The sequence below is a fragment of the Salvelinus sp. IW2-2015 genome, linkage group LG4q.1:29 (assembly GCF_002910315.2).
Source record: "Salvelinus sp. IW2-2015 linkage group LG4q.1:29, ASM291031v2, whole genome shotgun sequence".
Lineage (NCBI taxonomy): Eukaryota > Metazoa > Chordata > Actinopteri > Salmoniformes > Salmonidae > Salvelinus > Salvelinus sp. IW2-2015.
Window position 1 is genome coordinate 23,776,401 of NC_036842.1, and position 26,568 is coordinate 23,802,968.

The 26,568-nt window shown below is 42.5% G+C and overlaps 1 protein-coding gene and 1 long non-coding RNA gene across 2 annotated transcripts in view; both read right to left on the minus strand.

Moving 5' to 3' along the window:
* The window catches only part of LOC111961697 (neural proliferation differentiation and control protein 1), a 41,390-nt gene extending 16,875 nt beyond the window's left edge, over positions 1-24,515 (minus strand). The window contains exons 1-2 of the mRNA XM_023984158.2: positions 24,134-24,515; positions 763-912 (exon numbers count right to left, since the gene is read on the minus strand). Of these exons, the coding sequence (XP_023839926.1) occupies positions 763-912; positions 24,134-24,233 (250 nt within the window). The 5' untranslated portion in view covers positions 24,234-24,515. The remainder of the gene's footprint in view (positions 1-762; positions 913-24,133) is intronic.
* Positions 11,687-17,597, minus strand: LOC139027337 (uncharacterized). The gene is made up of 3 exons (XR_011479422.1): positions 16,995-17,597; positions 12,487-12,653; positions 11,687-12,403 (listed from the first exon to the last, which is right to left on the minus strand). It is a non-coding gene; the product is annotated as an uncharacterized lncRNA (long non-coding RNA).
* Positions 24,516-26,568: the final 2,053 nt, after the last annotated feature.

Consider the following 26,568-nt stretch of genomic DNA (forward strand, 5'->3'; position numbering starts at 1 on the left):
ATGCAGAGAGCGAAAGAGAGAGCTGAAGAGATCGAGGGAGAGAGAAGAATGGAGAGATCAATAGGGAGAAGGAGGGAGAGGAATTGATAAGGAAGGCGATAGAGTAAAGAAAAAAAGGGGTATCGAATAAATATAGAAGAGGGAGATTGAGAGTGAAAGCGGTAAGCAAGGAGGGGGGACTGGGAGAGTGAGGGAGGAGGAGAAAGAGGAGTAGTGAGGGTTTCCTGTCTTTTTCACTGTGGACAGTGGTGTACACAGTCTGTGTCACTGTGGCTCACTATGCCCACTCTTAAAGCACAGAGTTAGTTACTCATGGCTACACCGTGAATAAAGGCACACACACACATCCAATTAAAACGACAGCCTCTCTGCATCAGCTCATGAACCACTTTGTGTGACCAAACTGTGTTTGACCTAAGCCCATAACCCATGTCTGGATGCTCAGAGATCTGTAGCTTGACACAGGTTGTGTCCCAAATGGCACTCTATTCCCTACATAGTGCACTACTTTGACCCCTTTGTAGTTTACTAGGTAGGGAATAGTGTGCCATTTGGGATGCAAACACAACCAGGGAAAGGATGATGATTGATGTTCATTGAACATACGTAGAAAATGACCCTGTGCTGTTGAAGAAGCTTCATCAAATAAATTCAACAACATCTTTCGTAAATTACCCAAATCCCCTTGCTTTCCTACATTATAATGGAGATTGTGGGGCCGTTTGAGTGTGCATCATGTGTGTAATATCCAGACCAACATACCATGGTGATGGCGCCTCTTCCTTGCTACACACTGTCCTTCCTCGTTCTCTTCCAATGGGGTGAGGCAGGGGCCRCAGTAGAAGGTGCCAGGTTTGCAGAAGTGCCGCCCCTCACGGGCACAGTCTATGTGGTGCGGGCACTTACCCCCAGCTAAATAGAAAAAGAGAGCCAGACGTTAGATAACACTTTTGCTCACCTCCTCTAACAGAACATACTGAATCATGGTCATCATGATTCTTATGGAGTGTGTGTGAGAGGACAGGAACATGAGTGTGTCACATCATCCCCCAGGTGTCATGACAAAAGAGGCTGCTTGGAGATGACAAGATGCCATGTAGTCATGACAACTGATTGAATTAAAGATTAATTGACGCACCAGTGGCAAACAACATTTTATTATGTACAATGTAGAGGGATTTTGAATAGCAAAACCTTCTGACTGTGCTATTGTCTTCATTGCATGAACATCATGTATTGGTTAGAACTCTGTTTTCAGACACAGACCCAAGCTATTGTAATCACATTGTTCTGAATTTAAAAACAGTTACCAGGGAACTGAGGAGAGCTGCTGAGGGGAGGACGGCTCATAATAATGGCTGGAACGGAGCGAATGGTATTTCATACCATTCCACTTATTGCGGTCCAGCCATTACCACGAGCCCGTCCTCCCCAACTAAGGTGCCACCAACCTCCTGTGACACACACAAACGTCTTCACCTGTTCCCTGGCTCAATTGACCTTAGAAAAAGTAGTCCTTCCAACCAGCAGTGTCATCTATCAAAATGATTGAAAGAATATACAATTAGACCTTCAAGGCCTAGATCGTGATGTTCTGCTGATCAGGATTATAAACCAGGTTGACAGCATGAATAATTCTCCAATCTGTGATTATCAACATCCCTATCTAGCCATACCATGCCGTACATATCTAATGTGTAAGCATTGGCTGGGAGACACACACACACACACCACACACACAGAAAGTGGGTCACAAGGTGTATTTTGTTGCAGAGGGTAGGCAAGGACATAGCAATAGACTTAGCAGCCTATCAGGGCTTAAAGAGGCAGAGTTTGAACTTTTTTTAACCTTTATTTAACTAGGCAAGTCAAGAACAAATTCTTATTTATAATGACGGCCTACCGGGGAACAGTGGGTTAACTGCCGTTCATGGGCAGAACAATAGATTTTTACCTTGTCAGCTCGGGGATTCGATCCAGAAACATTTCGGTTACTGCCTCAATGCCCTAACCACTAGGCTACCTGCCGCCCCAGAGTGGTACAGTAACCATGGGCTGTTAAAAGTGCACAGTACAGAAGGAGGGTATTCATAGAAACTCATGACCCCTAGGCTGCTGCAGAACTACAACATCTGTCGCCATAATGACCTCCATGGCAACAGGATCTCTGACATCAGGAGGTGTGAGTCACAGTAGTGTTTATGTTAGTGTGTATTGTATGTCAGTGGAGGCTGCTCCGGGGAGGACAGCTCATTAGAATGGCTATATAATGAGTTCCACTTATACCGCTCCAGCCTTTAACATGAGCCCGTCCTCCCCAATTAAGGTGCCACCAACCTCCTCTGCTGTATGTGTGTATGTCATAGGCTGTGTCCAAAATCTGGATTGCCCACTACTTACTGCATACTGTGTACCAATCTTACAACATACTATTTAGAACATACTGTTTAGTAAAAATGAATGCACTAAGCAACAAATATCAGCATACTAGGCTCATTCTACTGAGAATGTGTCATCTAATCCGCAATCGCGTTGATTCCTGCCATTCGTTAATTTTGGTATAGCGTGTCCCCTCAGCTGATTGTAGCGAATTCTGCTAAATGTGTACGACATCCTGGCATTTAAAGCCTATAAATTTCACATACTCCAATCCAGTGGAGGCTGCTGAGGGGAAGACGGCTCATAATGGCTGGAATGCAGTCAATGGAATGGTTTCAAACACATAAAAGACATGGTTGATATCACTCCATTCCAAAGATTTTTATGAGCCATCCTTCCCTCAGCAGCCTCCACTGCGCCAATCTGTGATTGTCAACATCCCTATCTAACCATATCACCCCTTAGATCGCTCATGTTCATGCATAGGCTATTTAGAATGCAAGTACGGGTTTTCGGACACGGCCTGAGTATTAAGTGTGTGTATAAAATAATTGGTGTTTTCACTTAAGGAGTGCACCACTAAGCCACCCACCTCCAGCTTGCCTGCCTCCCCTACTCACTGGCCTGTCCTTCTGAAGGTGGCAGTGCTTATGTTACCCAGGCCACACTGGGATCATGCACTGTTGACTGCTCCCACATGTGATGTGGCTTTGGAGGCCACATATCCTGCCCTTTGAAGGATTTTAATCCCAACTTCCCTTCATGTATATATATATATATCTCTGTCTGTCCACTTCTCTCCATCCATGGTTCTTTTCATCAAATTGTGCCAGATAATTTTTTTCTTCTTCTCTGACTGATTGCTCTTCCTTGATCTGAAGACTTGTTCAGAGTGCCAAGGTCACCTGGATCATTGTCACATAATGGGGCCCAGATCATGACAAAAAAATGCAGTGCGTCTTCAGACAAGGAACTGTTTACTTTATAAAATGACACCCATCTCTCTACTGCGCCATATCACATCTTTCTGTCTGGCTTGGCTGATGTCATTATGGTAGCATGTAGTGATTCTACTGAGAATAGAGATATACACTGAGTATACCAAATATTAAGAACACCTGCTCTTTCCATGACATAGGCTGATCAAGTGGATCCAGGTGAAAGCTATGATCTCCTTATTAATGTCACCTGTTAAATCCACTTCAGTGTAGATGAAGGGGAGGGGACAGGGTAAAGAAAAAATTTTAAGCCTTGAAACAATTGAGACTTGGATTGTGTATGTGTGCCATTCAGAGGGTGAATGGCCAAGACAAAAGATTTAAGTGCCATTGAACCGGGTATGGTAGTAGGTGCCAGGCACACTGGTTTGTGTCAAAAAAAACTACACCGCTACTGAGTTCTCACACTCAAATGTTTCCTGTGTGTGTATCAAGAATGGTTCACCACCCAAAGGACATCCAGCCAACTTGACACAACTGTGGGAAGCATTGAAATCAACATGGGCCAGCATCCCTGTGGAACGCTTTCGATACCTTGTTGAGTCCATGCCCCGATGATTTGAGGCTGTTCTGAAGGAAAAAGTGGTGGGGGTTGCGGGGGGTGCAACTCAATGTTAGGAAGGTGTTCCTAATGTTTGGTATACTCAGTGTAGTACCAAATAAATATATCTGAAAGCATTGTTCAGATCATTATATCGGTGTTGCCTCTCTGTTCTGTGGTGTAAGTGTCATTAGCCTGCAGTTCTGCTATAGTTTTCTTTTTAAGCGGGAAGTTAATGTTGCACAGAAAATTGCAGCCCTGAAGACTGTGATCTTTAAGCTTTACTAACACACACACACACAAAATCCAAGTGCATCTTCCCCAGCTGAAGCACCACCTCTTTGCAGTCATAATGGTAGTGAATTAAGAGATAAGTGCATCATCAGCCCAAGGTACCACAGCATGAAGCAATTAAAGGAGAATAGTCTGAGTCACACCTAAGGCACTTCATTAAACCTGCGACTGAGGTGGGTGGAAAGAAAGAATGGTGAGAGAAAGAGAGGAGGGAGAGGCTTAATACAGAAGAGCTCATTGCTAGAGCATCACTACTGAGGCATGTGTGGAGACACTGACAGGATGGCTAAAGGCTCTAGTCAAAAGAAGTGCACTATGTAAGGGAATAAGATGCACTGTGTCTATAGGGTCTTCATGACACCATCACTATCATCACTGTGAGACAGCATCCTACGCACATTCCCTTTTTTGTCCTCATCTTGTCAATCGCCACAAACACAATGTGATTACAAAAGGAGAGAATGTCAATAAACCATAGGTCAGGTTGTCACCTCACCATGCCTCCCACACCACTCACTAATTAGGAAACATGAAGATCTCCCGAGAGAGGGGAGGATGGAGAGAGAGAGAGCTTCTCCTGAGAGAGAGTAAGAGAGAGAGAGAGAGAGAGAGAGAGAGCACCATTCGGTCAGGTGGGACCAGAGAGGTGTAAATACAGTTATGTAATGCCAGAATAAGTCGATATGAGACATGAAAAATGACTATTCTAGCCATCTGCTGCCTGCCAGGCTGTGCAATCATAAACAGTTCTAAGAAGGGCAGACCAGCAAACAGTGCCATGACATGTGTACCACAGATGGTGAAAAACACTGATGTGGCAATGTTGACCGTTTGTTGACTTAAGGTGGTATCATCAGAAGTCATGAGAAACGCTGGCAAATTACACCAATCAGTGCATAGGAGGAGTGGAGTGGGCCTCCTATACAATTACATTTTAGTCATTTAGCAGAAGCTCTTATCCAGATGAAGTAAGACAACCACATACTGTATCAGTCATAGTAAGCACATTTTCCTCCAAAAACTATTTATCGGCAAACTCAGTGCTAGTAAGAGAGAGGAGAGTCTATGGACACGCCTGGTGCCCAAAATTGATGACGTATGTATGTTGCGCAGTGAGAGTTGAGTAGGGACGAATGGATTCGGTTCAGTCAGTCATTCTAATGAGCACTCCCCAGCTAACTATTCTGAACTAAAATATGAAAGCAACATGTAAAGTGTTGGACCCATGCTTCATGAGAATTGTCAGACATTTTTCATACGCACAAAAAGTATATTTCTCTCAAATTTTGTGCACAGATTTGTTTACATCCTGTTAGTGAGCAATTCTCCTTTGCCAAGATAATCCATCCACCTGACAGGTGTGGCATATCAAGAAGCTGAAAAAGCCAATGTCCGCGCCACCATGGAAATCTAATTAACATAATAAAATCTGTCAGTTTAAGCTAGTGCATCTGACCGTAAGGCGCTACAGAGGATAGTGCGTACGGCCCAGTACGTCACTGGGGCCAAGCTTCCTGCCATTCAGGACCTATATACTAGGCGGTGTCATAGGAAGCCCCCCAAAAAATGTCAGAGACTCCAGTCACCCAGGTCATAGACTGTTTTCTCTGCTACCGCACAGCAAGCAGTACCGGAGCACCAAGTCTAGGACCAAAAGGCTCCTTAACCCCCAAGCCATAAGACTGCTGAACAATTAATGGCCACCGGACTATTTACAGTGGCTTGCGAAAGGATTCACCCCCTTGGCATTTTTCCTATTTTGTTGCCTTACAACTTGGAATTAAAATAGATTTTTTGGGGGTGTGTATCATTTGATTTACACAACATGCCTACCACTTTGAAGATGCAAAATATTTCTTCTTGTGAAGCAAACAAGAAATAAGACAAAAAACATCAAACTTGAGCGTGCATAATTATCCCCCCCCCCCCCCTTGGGGTATGTCTCTATAAGCTTGGCACATCTAACCACTGGGATTTTTGCCCATTCTTCAAGGCAAAACTGCTCCAGCTCCTTCAAGTTGGATAGGTTCCGCTGGTGTACAGCAATCTTTTAGTCATACCACACATTCTCAATTGGATTGAGGTCTGGGCTTTGACTAGGCTATTCCAAGACATTTAAATGTTTCCCCTTGAACCAATTGAGTGTTGCTTTAGCAGTATGCTCAGGGACATTGTCCTGCTGGAAGGTGAACCTCCATCCCAGTCTCAAATATCTGGAAGACTGTAACAGGTTTCCTTCAGGAATTTCCCTATGTTTAGCACCATCCATCATTCTTTCAATGCTGACCAGTTTCCCAGTCCCTGCCGATGAAAAACATCCCCACAGCATGATGCTGCCACCACGATTCACTGTGGGGATGGTGTTCTCGGGGTGATGAGAGGTGTTGGGTTTGCGCCAGACATAGCGTTTTCCTTCATGGCCAAAAAGCTACATTTTAGTCTCATCTGACCAGAGTACATTCTTCCATATGTTTGGGGAGTCTCCCACATGCCTTTTGGCAAACACCAAACGTATTTGCTTATTTTTTTCTTTAAGCAATGGCTTTTTTGTCGCCACTCTTCTGTAAAGTACAACTCTGTGGAGTGTATGGCTTTTAGTGGTCCTATGGACAGATACTCCAATCTCCACTGTGGAGCTTTGCAGCTCCTTCAGGGTTATCTTTGGTCTTTTTGTTGCCTCTCTGATTAATGCCCTCCTTGCCTGGTCCGCGAGTTTTGGTGGGCGGCCCTCTCTTGGCAGGTTTGTTGTGGTGCCATATTCTTTCCATTTAAAAAAAAAAGGATTTAAAATGGTGTTCCGTGGGATGTTCAAAGTTTCTGATATTTTTTTATAACCCAACCCTGATCTGTACTTCTCCACAACTTTGTCCCTGACCTGTTTGGAGAGTTCCTTGGTCTTCATGGTGCCGCTTGCGTGATGGTGCCCCTTGCTTAGTAGTGTTGCAGACTCTGGGGCCTTTCAGAACAGGTGTATATATACTGAGATCATGTGACAATTAAATAAAGTCCACCTGTGTGCAATCTAACTAATTATGTGACTTCTGAAGGTAATTGGTTGCACCAGATCTTATTTAGAGGCTTCATAACAAAGGGGGTGAATACATATGCACGCACCACTTTTCCGTTTGTAACTCACTTCACCAATTTGGACTATTTTGTTTGTCAGTTACATGAAATCCATTTAAATTACAGGTTGTAATACAACAAAATAGGAAAAACGCCAAGGGGGATGAATACTTTTGCAAGGCACTGTACATAGACACCCCTCCCCCATTGGTTTTGTACACTGCTGCTACTTGCTGTTTATTATCGATCCATAGTCACTTCACCCCTACCTACATGTACAATTTACCTCGACTAACCTGTACCCCCACACATTGACCCGGTTATAGCCTCTTTACTGTTATTTTATTGTGTTACCAAATTATTAATAATAATAAAAAGTAAATATTTTCTTAACTCTTTTTTGAACTGCACTGTTGGTTAAGGGCTTGTAAGTAAGCATTTCACGGTAAGGTCTACACTTGTTGTATTCGGCACGTGACAAATAAGTTTGATTTTGATTTGTGATCCATTTTTTGCATAAGATGCATCTCAATCCATCGCATCTGCCTATGTCACACTTTCGCATCTGCGGTGAAAGATCTACAGTGGTGTTTATCAGTCCATGAGACATCTCAAAAATCGTTATTCTCACGGTTTGGCCTAGAAAAGTATTATGACCCTTCTATGGAAAGACGAGACTCACACGAACAAGATGGTGTTCTCTGTTTTGCTCTACGACCCCCACAAATGTCTTGGACTCGTCTGAAGTCTGTAAAGCCGATCTGCCAACTTCTGTCTGTAGTGTCCGAACAGTTTGGACTACACACTAATATGACCCCTCTGCGTAAAGGCGAGACTCTCACAAACATGTACGTTAGCTTGCACTAGAACTCCCATACATTTTATTATGGAAGTACAGTATATATGGAGATGGTTTAGTGACAAAAATAAGGTGTTTAATACATGTAAAAAAATATATATATAAAAAAATCCTAATCTTTCTTGTATCTCAGATATAGGACAGACACTTCTGAACAAACTTTCTTAGAATTGTTTGGGTGGACCATCTGTTGTTCCATGTAGTGAATATGTTATTCAATGCATTTGTATGGGCTAATTTGTTTTTTCAAAAATGTTTTTTTTGATACTTCAAGGGGTCTTACAATTCCAAATCAAATAGTAAAATGATCCTTGGTATGATCTTCTTAAAACAATTCCATATAGCTTAGTAGTACACCCCTGACTTAGACAGGGCTTAGACTCTTATGGGTTGCATGATCACTACACAGGTGCACCATGTGCTGGGTACAATTAAAGGACACTAAAATTAGCAGTTTGTCACACAACACAATGCCACAGATGTCTCAAGTTTTGAGGGAGTGTGCAATTGGCATGCTGACTGCAGGAATGTCCACCAGAGTTGTTGCCAGAGAATTTAATGTTAATTTCTCTACCATAGAGAATTTGGCAGTACGTCCAACCGGCATCACAAGTGTAACCACTCCAGCCCAGGACCTCCACACCCGGCATCTTCACCTGCTGGATCGTGTGAGACCAGCCACCAACTGTGGGTTTGCACAACTGAAGAATTTCTGTACAAACTGTCAGAAACGGTCTCAGGGAAGCTCATCTACGTGCTCGTCATCCTCACCAGGGTTTTGACCTGACTGCAGTTCGACGTCGTAACCAACTTCGGTGGGCAAATGCTCACATTCGATGGCCAATGGCATGCTAGAGAAGTGTGCTCTTCAAGGATGAATCCCGGTTTCAACTGTACCGGGCAAATGGCAGACAGCGCGTTTGGATGTTTGCTGACTTCAACATTGTGAACAGAGTGCCCCCATGGTGGCGGTGGGGTTATGGTATGGGCAGGCATAAGCTACAGACATGGTTGTGCCATTCATCCACCGCATCACCTCATGTTTCAGCATGATAATTCACGACACCATGTCACATGGATCTGTACACAATTCCTGGAAGCTGAAAATGTTCCAGTTCTTCCATGGCCTTCATACTCACCAGACATGTCACCCATTGAGAATGTCTGGGATGTTCTGGATCGACGTGTACGACAGCATGTTCCAGTTCCCGTCAATATCCAGCAATTTCGCATAGCCATTGAAGAGGAGTGGGACAACATTCCACAGACCACAATCAACAGCCTGATCAACTCTATACGAAGAAGATGCGTCGCGCTGCAAGTGGCAAATGGTGGTCACACCAGATACTGACTGGTTTTCTGATTCACGCCCCTTTTTTTTTCTTCTTCAAAGGTACTCGTGACAATTAGATACATATCTGCATCACCAGTCATGTGAAATCAATAGATTAGGGCCCAATTTATTTATTTAAAATGGACTGATTTCCTTATATGAACTGTAACTCAAATCTTTGAAATTGTTGCATGTTGCGATTATATATATTTTTCAGTGTAGTTTTGCTTGTTTCTATAAACGTCAGCTAGAATTTGACTTGTTGGGACTTGGGAGTGTTCAGAATCATTTTGTTTTTTTCAGACTACAAAAGCAATATATATGCTTTAGCTGTCACCCTGGCCTGATATTATCTACAATATCTAGCTACTTCCCTCTACAGAAAGTTACTGCAGTGCAGCAGTGCCCGGCAAGCGGGACTGAGGTGCACATTGTTCTGTGTTGTGTTGCCGGCTTGCAGCGCAAACTCTTCCCATTGAGCAGTAGACTGTATCACGGTGACATCCAGGTGGTTACTACCAATATTACAAGTTATTTATTGTGTAGGCTGCAATCTTACTTGAAATAAAATCAAGTGGGATGGAACAACATTTCCACATTAGCTACCTACAGCGACATACTACACAGCTGCCCGGTGAAGCAACTGCTACCGAGTGGAAAGCAACAGTGGGAAGCACCTCTCTACAACACCTTTGCACTTGTCATTACATTAGCTAATTGACATGTCACGGTTGGCATGTAACTACAAGTTATTTCTCTCTTGTCCATTGAAATAAACAACTTTTTTACCCATTTTAACTAATGCCATGCTAATGTTGTTGCCAGTTAGCAAGCATAAACTAGCTATGCAGCTGGGAGGGCTCTTCAGGACGACTAACAGAACCGAATCCATTCGTCTCCACTCGACTCTCAGTTGCGCGACATACGTCATCAATTTGGGCACTAGCCTTTCCCAGTAAGAAATGTCCAGAACTCTATGTGCCCTGTTCAAAAGTATTGCGCTATACAGGGACCTGTTTTGGACAGACGCCTACTGTAACTGTACTTTCTCCCCCACCTGGTCTCAGAGCACTTATTATTATGTACTTAACCCCCCCTCCACTGGTAGAGTATAGAGTGGTGCAGTGGCGTGAGAGGGGGTGCAGGAAGCTGAAAGGGCAGCAGGGTTATGCTGTCCCATTGTGTGGACTTCCTGTCTCTAGTTAAACAGGAACTGAGCCATGCACTCCGAGTCAAGTGGCTACAGCCAGCAGCATCATGAAGGACTGAAGATACCTTTGAAATGGATATGATTATGTCTGTTTCAGACAGTCTCTTGGATATACACTGTATGCCTACGTCTGTATATGAAGTGTCACATATTTTACACAGCAAGGATGATCAAGTCATTGATCGCAGCCCAATTTAAAATAATTAAGAAAATATAGATAGCCCATGTAACAAACAGCCAGTACTCAGAGTATTATTTATTTGGTTTTATTCTAGAACAATGGTCATGTCACAAAGACATGTTTCAACCATAAAGAGATAAAAAAAATGCTATGAAATAGAACATAAGAACTACCCACATAAAAATACTAGTTTACTATAGAACTTATACATTTGCATAAACACTGCCCATTCCCTTCCCCATATATTTATATACTGTAGTATATAAATATACTATTACTACAGTATTTATACCCTTGCATACTATAGTATTTTTTCATGTAGGTAGGCCTAACTGTATTTGTTAAAGCTGACCGTCATTACGCATTATAGTCCTAGAAGGCCGGACGATTTCGCTTGGTTTACTGGGGGTTTTCAAAACTCAGTGCAAGAAAGTCCCTATCAGACCAAGCTGTTCCTATTTTCATGATTCAGGTTCCGTCTGGTGATTCAACCATGACCCTGAGAAGGCCTGACAAGAGTCTGTAGCAATGGCACTTTCTTGTTAATAAGTCCTTCAAATGTGTCAAAGAAGCAAAGATAGCCCTTGAGGCTCACACAGCACCTGTTTAAATACATTTACAGTGCAAGCACGTGCAAGCACATACACTCACAGTCACACATAACCTCACAACACGACTAAAAAACGACAAGAAAGTGAATTCAGACAAGTGAAAGAATTTGTTCCTGAATAGTGGTCTTTTCACAATTTTATTCCAACCTCAGTGTGGAAATATACAGTACCAGTCAGAAGATTGGACACACCTACTCATTCAAGTTTATTTTATTTTATTTTACAATTTTCTACATTGTAGAATAATAGTAAAGACATCAAAACTAAAACTCATCAAAAAAAGAAACGTCCCTTTTTCTGGACCCTGTCTTTCAAAGATAATTCGTAAAAATCCAAATAACTTCACAGATCTTCATTGTAAAGGGTTTAAACACTGTTTTCCATGCTTGTTCAATGACCCATAAACAATTAATGAACATGCACCTGTGGAACGGTTGTTAAGACACTAACAGCTTATAGACGGTAGGTAATTAAGGTCACAGTTATGAAAACTTAGGACACTAAAGAGGCCTTTCTACTGACTCTGAAAAACACCAAAAGAAAGATGCCCAGGGTCCCTGCTCATCTGTGTGAATGTGCATTAGGCATGCTGCAAGGAGGAATGAGGATTGTAGATGTGGCCAGGGCAATACATTGCAATGTCCGTACTGTGAGACACCTAAGACAGCGCTACAGGGGGACAGGATGGACAGCTGATCGTCCTCGCAGTGGCAGACCAGTTGTAACACCTGCACTGGATCGGTATATCCGAACATTACACCTGCAGGACAGGTACAGGATGTCAACAACAACTGCCCGAGTTATACCAGGAACGCACAATCCCTCCATCAGTGCGCAGACTGTCCGCAATAGGCTGAGAGAGGCTGGACTGAGGGCTTGTAGGCCTGTTGTAAGGCAGGTCCTCACCAGACATCACCGGTAACAACGTCGCCTATGGGAACAAACCCACCGTCGCTGGACCAGACAGGACTGGCAAAAAGTGCTCTTCACTGACGAGTCGCGGTTTCCTCTCACCAGGGGTGATGGTCGGATTCGCGTTTATCGTCGAAGGAATGAGCGTTACACCGAGGCATGTACTCTGGAGCGGGATCGATTTGGAGGTGGAGGGTTCGTCATGGTCTGGGGCGGTGTGTCACAGCATCATCGGACTGAGCTTGTTGTCATTGTAGGCAATCTCAACGCTGTGCGTTACAGGGAAGACATCCTCCTCCCTCATGTGTTACCCTTCCTGCAGGCTCATCCTGACATGACCCTCCAGCATGACAATGCCACCAGCCATGCTGCTCGTTCTGTGCGTCATTTCCTGCAAGACAGGAATGTCAGTGTTCTGCCATGGCCAGCGAAGAGCCCGGATCTCAATACCATTGAGCACGTCTGGGACCTGTTGGATCGGAGGGTGAGGGCTAGGGCCATTCCCCCCAGAAATGTCCGGGAACTTGCAGGTGCCTTGGTGGAAGAGTTGGGTAACATCTCACAGCAAGAACTGGCAAATCTGGTGCAGTCCATGAGGATGCAGCTGGTGGCCACACCAGATACTGACTGTTACTTTTGATCTTGACCACCCCCCTTTGTTCAGGGACACATTATTCCATTTCTTTTAGTCACATGTCTGTGGAACTTGATCAGTTTATGTCTCAGTTGTTGAATCTTGTTATGTGTAAATATTTGTATGAACATGTTAAGTTTGCTGAAAATAAACTCAGTTGACAGTGATAGGACATTTCTTTTTTGCTGAGTTTATGAAATAACACATGGGTTGAGGTCGGGTTATTATGGAGGCCAGGTCATCTGATGCAGTACTCCATCACTCTCTTTCTTGGTCAAATAGCCCTTACACAGCCTGGAGGTATGTTGGGTCATTGTCCTTTTTAAAAACAAATGATAGTCCCACTAAGCACAACCCAGATGGGATGGCGTATCGCTACAGAATGCTGTGGTACCCATGCTAGTTAAGTGTGCCTTGAATTCTAAATAAAAACTGACAAGGTCACCAGAAAAGCACCCCAAAACCATTACACCTCCTCCTCCATGCTTCATGGTGGGAACCACACATGCGGAGATCATCCGTTCACCTACTCTGCCTCTCACGAAGACATGGCGGTTAGAAACAAAAATCTCACATTTGGACTCATCAGACCAAAGGACAGATGTACACTGGTCTAATGTTCATTGCTCGTGTTTCTTGGGCCAAGCAAGTCTCTTCTTATTGGTGTCCTTTAGTAGTGGTTTCTTTGCAGCAATTCGACCATGAAGGCCTAATTCACGCATTCTCCTCTTAACAGTTGATGTTGAGATGTGTCTGTTACTTGAACTCTGAAGAATTTATTTGGGCTGCAATTTCTGAGGCTGGTAACTCTAATGAACTTATCCTCTGCAGCAGAGGTAACTGTGGGTCTTCCATTCCTGCGGTGGTCCTCATGAGAGCCAGTTTCATCATAGCGCTTGATGGTTTTTGCGACTGCACCTGAAGAAACTTTCAAAGTTCTTGAAATTTTCAGTATTGACTGACCGTCATTTCTTAAAGTAATGATGGACTGTTATTTCTCTTTTCTTATTTGAGCTGTTCTTGCCATATGGTATTTTACCAAATAGGGCTATCTTCTGTATACCACCCATTACTTGTCACAACACAACTGATTGGCTCAAACGCATTAAGGAAAGAAATTCCACAAATTAACTTTTAACACGGCACACCTGTTAATTGAAATGCATTCCAGGTGACTACATCATGAAGCTGGTTGAGAGAATGCCAAGAGTGTGCAAAGCTGTCACCAAGGCAAAGGGTGGCTACTTTGATGAATCTCAAATATAAAATATATTTTGATTTGTTTAACACTTTTTTGGTTACTACATGATTCCATGTGTTATTTCATAGTTTTGATGTCTTCACTATTATTCTACAATGTAGAAAACAGTAAAAAATTAAGAAAAACCCTGGAATGAGTAGGTGTGTCCAAACTTTTGACTGGTTCTGTATATACTGTAAAACACAGGAAAATCAAGATTTTGACTGAACTGGGCCTTTAAACCTCAAATACACCAGAAGTTTTACATTTCCTGCATAACTCACTCACTCAAATTAGCAGAAAACATACAGTACAATATAGACAGCATTGAATTAAGATGCAGTGGGTTGAGTCTGGTTAAATGTCTCTGGATCAATATTAGGCATCCCATTGCCAGCTACACTACTGTTTTCCCTTGGGCTGGCTGGGAGAAACTGGCTTGTTTCATCTGAGGCTTCAGAGTTGTCATGGCAACAAGTCCCTGCCTGACCAATTGTGTTGTGAAAAAATACGTCCTTTCTTCCTCCTTGCCCCTTACACCTATCAAACAACACTTGTTCAGGAGGATTGGAATCAGGAAAACGAATCAATATTAACTCCTTTCTGATTGTTACTTAAGAGATTTTGAAAAACTTTTTTCTAAGGAATCTTTCTGAGAGCAACACCCTCCACTGAATACTATAGACCATTTTAATTTCTCTCTGCATCTATAGACCTAATCTCAAAAAGGTATGACATTTATAGCTCACATTTGGCCAGGTTAATAATTATCTATGAGTTCTAGCTTATAGTTGAAACATTACATCACATTGAAGCACTTACAATTTCAGAATACAGATGTAGGATCTTAATTTTATCACCCTGTAGCAGGAAAACATTTCTGCAATACAGGATAATAAAAGTGTGTAGTGTATTGTTTAAAGGCCCAGTGCAGTCAAAAACGAGATTTACTGTGTTTTATATATATTTCCACATTATGAGGTTGGAATAATACTGTACTAATACTAACACTGAAATTGAAATTGTGAAAATTATGATAATGCCCATTTAGTGTAAGAGCTGTTTGAAATGACCACCTAAAATTTCAACCTGTTTTGGTGATATTGAGTTTTGGCCTGCCTGGTGACATCACCTGGTGGTAAATTAGTTAATAGACCAATAAGAAAGAGTGCCAAAACTCTCAGTTGGATTGCAGAGTGAAGGAAAACAGCCAACAAGTGCTCAGCGTATGTGGATACTCCTTCAAGACAGTTGGAAAAGCATTCCAGATGAAGCTGGTTGAGAGAATGCCAAGCCTGTGCAAAGCTGCCAATAACAGTAATTAACTCAGACCACTCCCAGACAGACCTAGAAAATTATTGTTTGAGAAATTGCTCTTTGCTAAGAAGCTATTTTTGTTCTTTATGACCATTTTAATTTAAAGCAATCACAGTAAGGTACTTAATTGTTACCCAGAAATGATTTGATATTGAGATTAAATAAACAAAAAAACAGCTGCCTTGCTGTAGCAAACTGGCTCAAGTTAAGCATTATAGGTTTGCTGCCAGCTGCCATGTGGGTTCAAGACCAGAATTTGTGTAATTTCACTGCCAAGTTCCTCATTCCATCTTTTTACTGTAATCACATATTCTTCTGACCCCTCCTGAACCTGTAACTGATCTCAGAGCATATAACAGCATGTGACCACTTATAGTCCCTGTATGGAGTACACATAACTGAATCTTATAAAAATAGTCAAAGCCCCAAGACGCACTTAAAAAAAAACAGACATGGATAAGAGACCTGAAGAAGAGGAGTACATTATTGTCCATTTTCCTTTCCAAAATGTGTCTTATTTGGTTTCAAGCCAACCTCCTGAGACACACACACATACACCCAAGAGGTTGGAAGCCAGGGTCAGCCACAGTGCAGGGCCCCTGGAGAAGATTGCATTGTCCGTACTCTTCTAAAATACTCTTAAATATCTATCTAGGTTTCCATCCAACTGGGAACAGATTTTCAAGCGTATAAAAAATAAAAAATAAAAAAATATATATAATGCGCATTTTCCCACCAGAGGTGTGTTTCCATCAAACTGACTTTTTGTTGGTAAAATGCTGTGCGTGATGACGTAGTGCACATCAAATAAATGTTTAACCTTTGTAACAATTGTCCTTATGTTCAGTGGTGGAAAAAGTACATAATTGTTATACTTGAGTAAAAGTAAAGATACATTAATAGAAAATGACTCAAGTAAAAGTCACCCAGTAAAATACTACTTGAGTAAAACTAAGATTATTTGGTTCTAAATATACTTAAGTATCAAAAGTAAATGTAATTGATCAAATGTACTTAAGTAACAAAAGTAAAAGTAAAATTACAAATAATTTCTAATTCCTTATATTAAGCAAACCAGACGTCACCATTTTCTTGTTTTTTTTTAAATTTAAGGATAGCCAGGGGCACACTCCAACAGTCAGACATAATTTACGAACGAAGCATTTGTGTTTAGTGAGTCCTCCAGATCAGAGACAGTAGCGATGACCAGGGTAGTTCTCTTGATAAGTGCGTGAAATAAAACTAAAATGGCGCCGGAGCAGAAGACAGATGTTTTACGTGCCTACAACCGATTGTGTTTTTTTGTTAGTTTATCTGCGTTGTTTGTAACTTAGTTTTTGACTATTTTTGTACAAAATGTTGCCGCTACCGTCTCATGACCGAAAATAACTTCTAGACATCAGGACTGTGATTACTCACCACGGACTAGCAGAATCCTTTTTCTTCTTTCACGACTATGACGAGCGTGAGGATATAGGGCTCCATCGGGAACAGGCCGCGACCCCAGTGATCTGCGTGAAGAGGCGGAGAAAGAGAGTCCGGAGGGCAGGCTGCCTTCTGAGGAGTAGGAGGTGAGCGAATGAACCCCCACTCCCCTCAATTCTGTTCGCAAACATGCTATCTTTGGACAATAAAATGGATGAGTTATTGGTAAGATTAAACTACTAAACTAAACTAAAAACTAACATCTTATCCTTCACAGAGTCGTGGCTGAACAACGACAATATCAACATACAGCTGGCTGGTTATACAATGTACCGGCAGGATAGAACAGCGGCGTCTGGTAAGACAAGGGGCGGCGGTCTATGCATTTTTGTAAACAACAGCTGGTGCACGATATCTAAGGAAGTCTTGAGCCATTGCTCGCCTGAGGTAGAGTTTCTCATGATAAGCTGCAGACCACATTACCTACCGAGAGATTGTGAGGTGTTTACATACCACCACAGTCAGAGGCTGGCACCAAGATAGCATTGAATGAGCTGTATTCCGCCATAAGCAAACAAGAAAACACTCACCCAGAGGCAGCACGTCTAGTAGCTGGGGACTTAATGCAGGGAAATTTCTATCAACATTTCTATCAAAATGTGCAACCAGAGGGAAAAGAACTCTAGACCACCTATACTCCACACACAGAGATGCATACAAAGCTCTCCATTTGGCAAATGTGAGCATAATTCTATCCTCCTGATTCCTGCTTACAAGCAAAAATTAAAGCAGGAAGCACCAGTGACTAGATCAATAAAAAAGTGGTCAGATGAAGCAGATGCAAAGCTACAGGACTGTTTTGCTAGCATAGACTGGAATATGTTCCGGGATTCCGCCAATGGCATTGAGGAGTACACCACATCTGTCATTGGCTTCATCAATAAGTGCATCGATGACGTCGTCCCCACAGTGACAGTACATACCCCAACCAGAAACCATGGATTACAGGCAGCATCCGCACTGAGCTAAAGCTGCCACTTTCAAGGAGCGGTACTCTAACTGAGAAGCTTATAAGAAATCCCGCTATGCCCTCCGACGAACCATCAAACAGGCAAAGCTTCAATACAGGACTAAGATCGAGTCATACTACACCGGCTCTGACGCTCGTCAGATGTGGCAGGACCTGCAAACTATTACAGACTACAAAGGGAAGCACAGCCAAGAGCTGCCCAGTGACACGAGCCTACCAGATGAGGTAAACTACTTCTATGCTCGCTTCGAGGCAAAGAACACTGAAACATGCATGAGAGCATCAGCTGTACCGGAAGACTGTGTGATCACGCTCTCCTCAGCCGATGTGAGTAAGACCCTTAGACAGGTCAACATTCACAAGGCTGCAGGGCCAAACGAATTACCAGGACGTGTACTGCGAGCATGCACTGACCAACTAGCAAGTGTCTTCACTGACATTTTCAACCTCTCCCTGTCCGGGTCTGTAATATCAACATGTTTCAAGCAGACCACAGTAGTGCCTGTGCCCAAGAACACTAAGGTAACCTGCCTAAATAACTACCAACCCGTAGCACTCACGCATGTAGCCATGAAGTGCTTTGAAAGGCGGGTCATGGCTCACATCAACACCATCATCCCAGAAACCCTAGACCCACTCCAATTTGCATACCGCTCCAACAGATCCACAGATGATGCAGTCTCTATTGCACTCCACACTGCCCTTTCCCACCTGGACAGAAGGAACACCTATGTGAGAATGCTATTCATTGACTACAGCTCAGTGTTCAACACCATAGTGCCCTCAAAGCTCATCAATAAGCTAAGGAACCTGGGACTAAACACCTCCCTCTGCAACTGGATCCTGGACTTCCTGACGGGCCGTCACCAGGTGGTAAGGGTAGATACAACACATCCACCACACTGTTCCTCAACACAGGGGCCCCTCAGGGGTGCGTGCTCAGCCCCCTCCTGTACTCCCTGTTCACTCATGACTGCATGGCCAGGCACGACTCCAACACCATCATTACATTTGTCGATGACACAACAGTGGTAGGTCGGATCACCGACAACGACGAGACAGCCTATAGGGAGGAGGTCAGAGACCTGTCCGTGTGGTGCCAGGACAACAACCTCTCCCTCAACGTGATCAAGACAAAGGAGATGATTGTGGACTACAGGAAAAAGGAGGACCGAGCACGCCTCCATTCTCATTGACGGGGCTGCAGTGGAGCAGGTTGAGAGCTTCAAGTTCCTTGGTGTCCACATCACCAACAAACTATCATGATCCAAGCACACCATGACAGTCGTGAAGCGGGCACGACAAAACCTATACCCCCTCAGGAGACTGAAAAGATTTGGCATGGGTCCTGAGATCCTGAAAAGGTTCTACAGCTGCAACGTCGAGAGCATCCTGACTGGTTGCATCACTGCCTGGTATGGCAACTGCTCGGCCTCCGACCGCAAAGCACTACAGAGGGTAGGGCGAACGGCCCAGTACATCAGTGGGGCCAAGCTTCCTGCCATCCAGGACCTCTATACCAGGCGGTGTCAGAGGAAGGCCCTGAAAATTGTCAAAGACTCCAGCCACCTTAGTCATAGACTGTCCTCTCTGCTACCACATGGCAAGCGGTACCGTAGCACCAAGTCTAGGTCCAAGAGGCTTTTAAACAGCTTCTACCCCCAAGCCATAAGACTCCTGAACATCTAGTCAAATGGCTACCCAGACTATTCACACTGCCACCCCCCCTTCCCCTCCACTCTCTGTTGTCATCTATGCATAGTCACCTTAACTCTATCTACATACTACCTCAACTAACCGGTGTCCCCGCACATCGACTCTGTACTGGCACCCCCCTGTATATATTGTCATTTTTTACTGCTCCTCTTTAATTACTTGTTACTTTTATCCGTATTTTTTTTGAATTGCACTGTCGGTTAGGGGCTCGTAAGTAAACATTTCACTATAAGGTCTACACCTGTTGTATTCGGCACATGTGACTAATAAAATTAGATTTGAATTGGACCATTTTCATGTCCTGCTAAGCATTCAAAATGTAACGAGTACTTGTAGTTGTCAGGGAAAATGTTTGGAGTAAAAAGTACATTATTTTCTTTAGGAATGTAGTGGAGCAAAAGTAGTCAAAAATAAAAATAGTAAAGTAAAGTACAGATACCAAACAAAACTACTTAAGTAGTACTTGAAAGTATTTTTACTTAAGTACTTTACACCACTGATTATGTCCTCGTCACCTAAGCTAAAGTTAGGCCCGATTATCAATAACCAGACAATATTTATGAAACTGTTTATGAGAAGCACATGTATTTATTGAATATAATGTGGGATTAGCGATGTATTTCGATGTCTTGATTGTTGATCACCTGCAAATGAGAGGAGACTTGTGAGAGTTGGTGGTCGCATGCTGTCAATGGGTTTGTGCGCGCAAAACCTATAGTTGTGCATCTCCCACTATATAACTTAATGCTCATGTATTTATGACTAGGAAGTACAACTGTGATGTAATCATGTTTGAAGATTAAATGTAGATTCTTAACTTGTTATCCTCGTTTATTGAAGAGGGTTCTGTTTATTTCCTGGTCTGAGAATTGACGGCCAAAAGGGGCGCGGTCGAGCACATAGTTAATGTATGGTACGAGTAATGCGGTAGTAGCTTATCCCGGGGGACATACATGTTTATATCCCAGGTTGTATTTATGCTTAAAGCAAGTGGAGCAGCTTTATTGATATGTGTGCTGGTATGAAAACATATAGTGTATGTTTATGAACTTAACATGTTGTATTGAATTTCCTGCATTGTTAATGTTAATTGATCATGATGTGATACGGTTCATCCTATTGGCTGATACCCACAATGTATGTGTATCTAAACCCTGTCCATTGTTTGGGATTGGACAGGGAACTGGTTGGCATGCTGCTGGGTTACAGTACATTTGAGGCCTGGATTTTGTTTGAAGCGCTCTATTAGGTTCAGTTTGTATTCCTGTTGCAACATCCAGTTTGTTATTTTCTTATGTAAATATTTGTACAGTTCCCTGGCTATCTTCACTTTTGCTAATAAAAGCCTCACTTGGGGCAAGAAAAGTAAAGAACTGCTGTTTCCGCCTCACTGTTAAAAATCGAACAGCATGGTCAAACTCACAGCCTTAAAGGAGAATTTTGCTTTTCTTCAACCAAATCTCAATTTTTTATGTAAATGGAGTGTTATAGACATTTTTTTAGCAATTTCACTTGTTTTTGTGAAACTTACCCCAAATACGTCCTTTTAGAAATGGACAACATACAATATACAAAATATAATAAGAAAAATACATTTATCAACATAGAGGTATCCAATCATGACTCTTAACTGATCAAGGGGGACCAGAACATCTAATTTCAGAGAGCTCTGGAAGTTGTTCCACATAATGGGCACAAAAAAACTAAAAGCAACTTTACCCAACTGTGTGGAGACTGAAGGGGCCTCCAGTGTTATCCAAGCCTGGTTGTGGTAAGTTTCTCAAAAACAAGTAAAATCGTTTAACAAAACGTGTCTGGACACTTCTATAACATGCCATTTACATAAAAACCGAATTAAAAGCAAACTTTCCCTATCTGGTTTCGGCACATGTTCTCTAGAGAACAGTTTGCTGACAAAGTGGACAGGGTAGGTTGTATGATGAAATATAAATAAGAGCAATATCATTTTTATTTGATATTGCCAGCCAAGCGTCGATCATCATGTCACCAGCATTCAAATAAAACCCTCAATATTTATAGAACATTTGCATTAAGCTTATCACCGTCCATCCCTTAACCACCATGAAGTTCATCATAACTTATTTAATCTACCTATAAACGCATAATGCTTTTCCACGTCATGGTAGTACAATGTATAGCATATCATTGCGTGACTCCAAGTTTACTTTGACATGATGGTTTATTATATAAATATTTGAACATGAAAGAGTTCCCACCGCAATTGTTGCATAATTGATTATACCGACACAAAAATATCCTACCATGTCGAATGAACAACTTGTCTGTTGACATTTCTGAAATTGTACCAACACTTCATGTTTCCACCAAACCTGTCATGGTCTTTTTTTCATACAGCATGACTTTACTCGCATAAAACCTTCGATGGAAACATGGTTAGAGAGAAAGAGAGAGAGACACCCCTTCAGTAGTGCGAGTCAGTGGTCTACGTGGGCCTCTGTCACAGTGTCAGTTCAGACCCTTAACTATTTCCATCTGCTCTCTCTGCCTGGCCCCATAGGTGCTGCAAAATCTGGACAGTATCTGGGTCACAAAAGTGTGTGTGCGTGCGTGCATGTTATTTGTGACTAGCAATAACAGTTAAACTGTAATCTCTCCCTCTAACAGAAGCAAGCCCCCACGCGACTGATCACTGAATAGTGACAAGATTGCCAGAAAACCACACAAAGGCACTGCCTTTGCAATGATAAATCTGACATTTGAAAATAAAACACTGATGACAACAGGGAGAATCAGCTAAAAGTAGGGCCCGAGAGAGAATATGTTTATAATGTGGTGTTGTTCATCAACAGAAGCCAGTTGAATAAGACAGAGGGCATTTTTACAGTGGAGAAGCTCTCAGAACACAAAAGTGGTGCCAATGCAAATACAGGTTGATTTATATGATGCATTTCCATCGCTGGCTTTCATTCTCTTTGACAGTACTCGGCTTACATAACATGAACATGTTAGCAATTCAACAGCCTGCTTATAGTCAATCAGGATGATGATACACCCATAACAAAACCTAATGGTAAACATTGTCTGAATGCCTGAAACCTTACTCTGAAGCTTCAACAAACAGTACAGGCCAACATACAGGAGGTCTGTGTACACATGTATTGTAGAGATATACATTGCACACATAGAGGTCCACCATTTTGGGATTATACTGTATATGCCGGAGTTACACTATATTAAAGAGTGTATGAGTGTGTTTGAGTTATTGTGGGGAACAGCATGAGTGTATACGATTTAAAGAGTGCCACTGCTAATGGAGGGATGTGTGTGATTAGTCCAGAAAGTTAAAGAGCTTTTGTGTTGCTCATAGGGCCTCAGTGTGGATAGCTCTCATCACCAGTCAGTCAGCCAGTTCCTCTCATCATCAGATAATATTCATTCTCCAATTCATCCTTTTCAACCTCATCTGTCTTTTATAAAAAGGTGATTTACTTAAATCAGTAAAATAAGGCCTACATGTTCAATATTTTCATGGAAATTACAATTACATTTTATTAAATTTACTAAATTAAGTGTTTTCCCCACCAATTATAATCTGCAATACAGGCTAAAACTACAACATTATTTACTTAAAATGTCAAATAATATAGACCACATCCATTTTTTAGCTTTTTATTTAACTAGGCAAGTCAGTTAAGAACAAACTCTTATTTACAATGATGGCCGGCCAAACCCGGACGAAGCTAGGCCAATCGTGCACCGCACTATGGAACTCCCAATCACGGCCGTTTGTGACACAGCCTGGAATCGAACCAGGGACTGTAGTGACGCCTCTAGCGCCTCTAGATGCAGTGCCTTAGACTTGCTAGGGAATACACTGTGCAACTGTAGAGCGGAAACGCTTTGAGTAACTTAAATTACGAGTTAGGGAATTAGTGGGGAATTCTTGAGAATGTATTTTTCTCGATCCCTTTTCTTAGTTTGCGCAGAGGCATATCTAGATTTAGTAAACCAGACTAAAAGTAGACTGTTGTCTTGGTAGAGAGCAGCAGCACCCTGTTGCATATCAGATGTCACAACTCTTAGTGAAGCAAATGTTACCGTCACGCACTAAGTAGTAAAGCACAGTGAGCGTTAAACACAATTCATTGATTCAACTCACAATTAGAAATAAACATGTATATTGCAGTGCCATTTGAACAATTTTCTCCATAAAATGATGACCAAATAATGTCATGTTTTTAATGTTATGTTTGTTGTTTTTAAATTGGATGCGGGCTGTTTTTAAAATAAGAAGACCTCGGGCACAGGCTAATCATTATCATTTTATACCGGACAAAACCAAATATAATTCTGCCTTTAAAAAAAAAAAGGTTTAATTTGTCCTAGAATTAAACTATATGCTTACCTGGCATGCTGGCCCTGACAGTGGTGAGAATGAAACATAGGAGAACCACGGGCAGGAGCGAGTGCCGGGGTTGTCGTTCGATCCGCTTCGAAAGCATCATCCTTGAAAATGCTTCTTTAGGAAAAGAAAGCCAGAAACGGGGACATGGCGTTTGTCATCATTCCCCCACTCGATTTCCGAATCCGTGCCAAGTGGTTTCCGTGACAAATAACACACCAAATGCACCGATATCGAGCGAGGTCCTACAATGCTTGTGGACAGTCCGGTTCACGGTCTCTGCGCCACTTTACATTAATCCGTGGCAGTGCTAAAAATAGCGGTGCGCTCGTTGAAAAGTGGGGAGGCGGGGAATTCAGCATACACAGAGAGGCGAGATTAGATGGAGGGGCACGGGTGAACCGTGGAGGTAGGCTACGTCAAATCTTGGTGTCGGCGTTATGACGCGTTTAGAAAACAGGCTTGGGCACTTTGACAGACAGCGCAGGCAGGTAGGCGAACGCCAGGTGTGTGTCTTGTGTAGCCTATGGTGTAACCAAAGACGGTGTGTTCCTTTGTCTCTGGTTTGACCACTACCAGTCACACAAAAACGTAGGCTAACAAATGTTTTCCTTTTCGTTTCACATCACCAATGTAATCACTGTACACTGTAAATTATTTGCTCTGGGAACCATATATACAGCAAAGTATGAGGATATATAGCCTTATCGGTATTAGAAGGAGGGAAAATATTTACAAAGCTTCCTGATGCATATTTGTTGGTAATATATGTAATGTAAAGTCCATGTTTATGCCAGAGACAACGTGTAGGCCTAAGCAGCTCCTTTGTTTCCACTATTACCCTGGTATTACCCCTTTATTTAATAAGTCAATTAAAGTGCTATCACAATATCAATATAACCCAACCTCTCTTTTTTTCTGAGAAAATAACATTGTTAACAATAGCCTATTTTTGTGCTATAAAAGTGTTGCCCAAAATCCCAGAAAGTGAGTACAGCACCAGTGCATGTTAGTGTCACGTCGGTGAGGAAGGTGACATCTGTCTCGTAAGGGTCCCAGTTGGAGCACATCTAGAGCTCCACTGTCAGGGCTGATACAGCTGAACGGCTTCAGGCCATCTATCTGAAGGCAGCCAATGGGAATACTTTTACTTCAGCCAGCCATACATAGAGTTTCTGTAACTGTATGGATCATAGGGTGTGAGAACCATTACCAAAACACTACAATAACCCCTATCACATGGCTACATATGACCTCCAAAGCGTTACCCCTCTTATCTCAGAACACTTTTCTGATACAGGGGCAGATTCCCCGACACAGATTATGCCTAGTCCTCGACTAAAATCATTTTCAATGGAGATTCTCCACTGAACTTACTTTTTAGTCCAGGACTACGTTTTACCTGTGTCTGGGAAACTGCCCCATACACTCTTAGAAAAAAAGGAGAACCCTTTGAATAACTTTTGGTTCCAGGTAGAACCCTTTCCACAGAGGGTTCTACATGGAACCCAAAATAGTTATATTTGTAACCAAAAAGGTTTACACCTGGAACCAAAAAAGGTTCTCTTATAGGGACAGCCGTAGAACTCTTTTCAAACCTTTTTTTTCTATAGCATAGAGTGAGCATTGGCCTACCTCGTGGCTTGGAGGACTGTTCTGCTGTTTCTGTGCTTTCTTCTTAGTAGGGTTCCTCTGGGAGTGACGGGAACGCTCAGACTGGGCCGACGTGCAATCATTGGAAAACAAACTGGACGATCTACGATTAAGATTGTCCTATCAACGGGACATTAAAAACGGTAATATCTTATGTTTCACAGAGACTTTGCTGAACGACGACATGGATAATATAGTGCTGGCTGGCTTCTCCGTGCTTCGGCAGGACAGAGTAACTACGTCTGGTAAGGGGTGTCTATTTGATAATAACTGCTGGTGCGCAATGTCTAATATTAAAGAAGTCTCGAGGTGTTGCTCGCCTGAGGTAGAATTCCTTATGATAAGCTGTAGACCACACTATGTACCAAGAAAGTTATCATCTATATTACTTGCAGCTGTCTATTTACCACCACAAACCGATGCTGGCAGTAAGACCGCACTCAACAAGCTGTATAAGGCCATTTTTCATTTTATTTAACCTGTATTTAACTAGGAAAGTCAGTTAAGAACAAATTCTTATTTACAATGACGGTCTAACCCGGCGACGCTGGGCCAATTGTGTGCCGCCCTATGGGACTCCCAATCACGACCGGATGTGATTCAGCCTGGATTCGAACCAGGGACTGTAGTGACGCCTCTTGCACTGAGATGCAGTGCGTTAGACTGCTGCGCCACTCGGGAGCCATAAGCAAACAAGAAAAATCTTATCCAGAAGTGGGGCCCCTAGTGGCCGGGGACTTTAATGCAGGCAAACAAATCCGTTTTACCCAATGTGCAACCGGGGG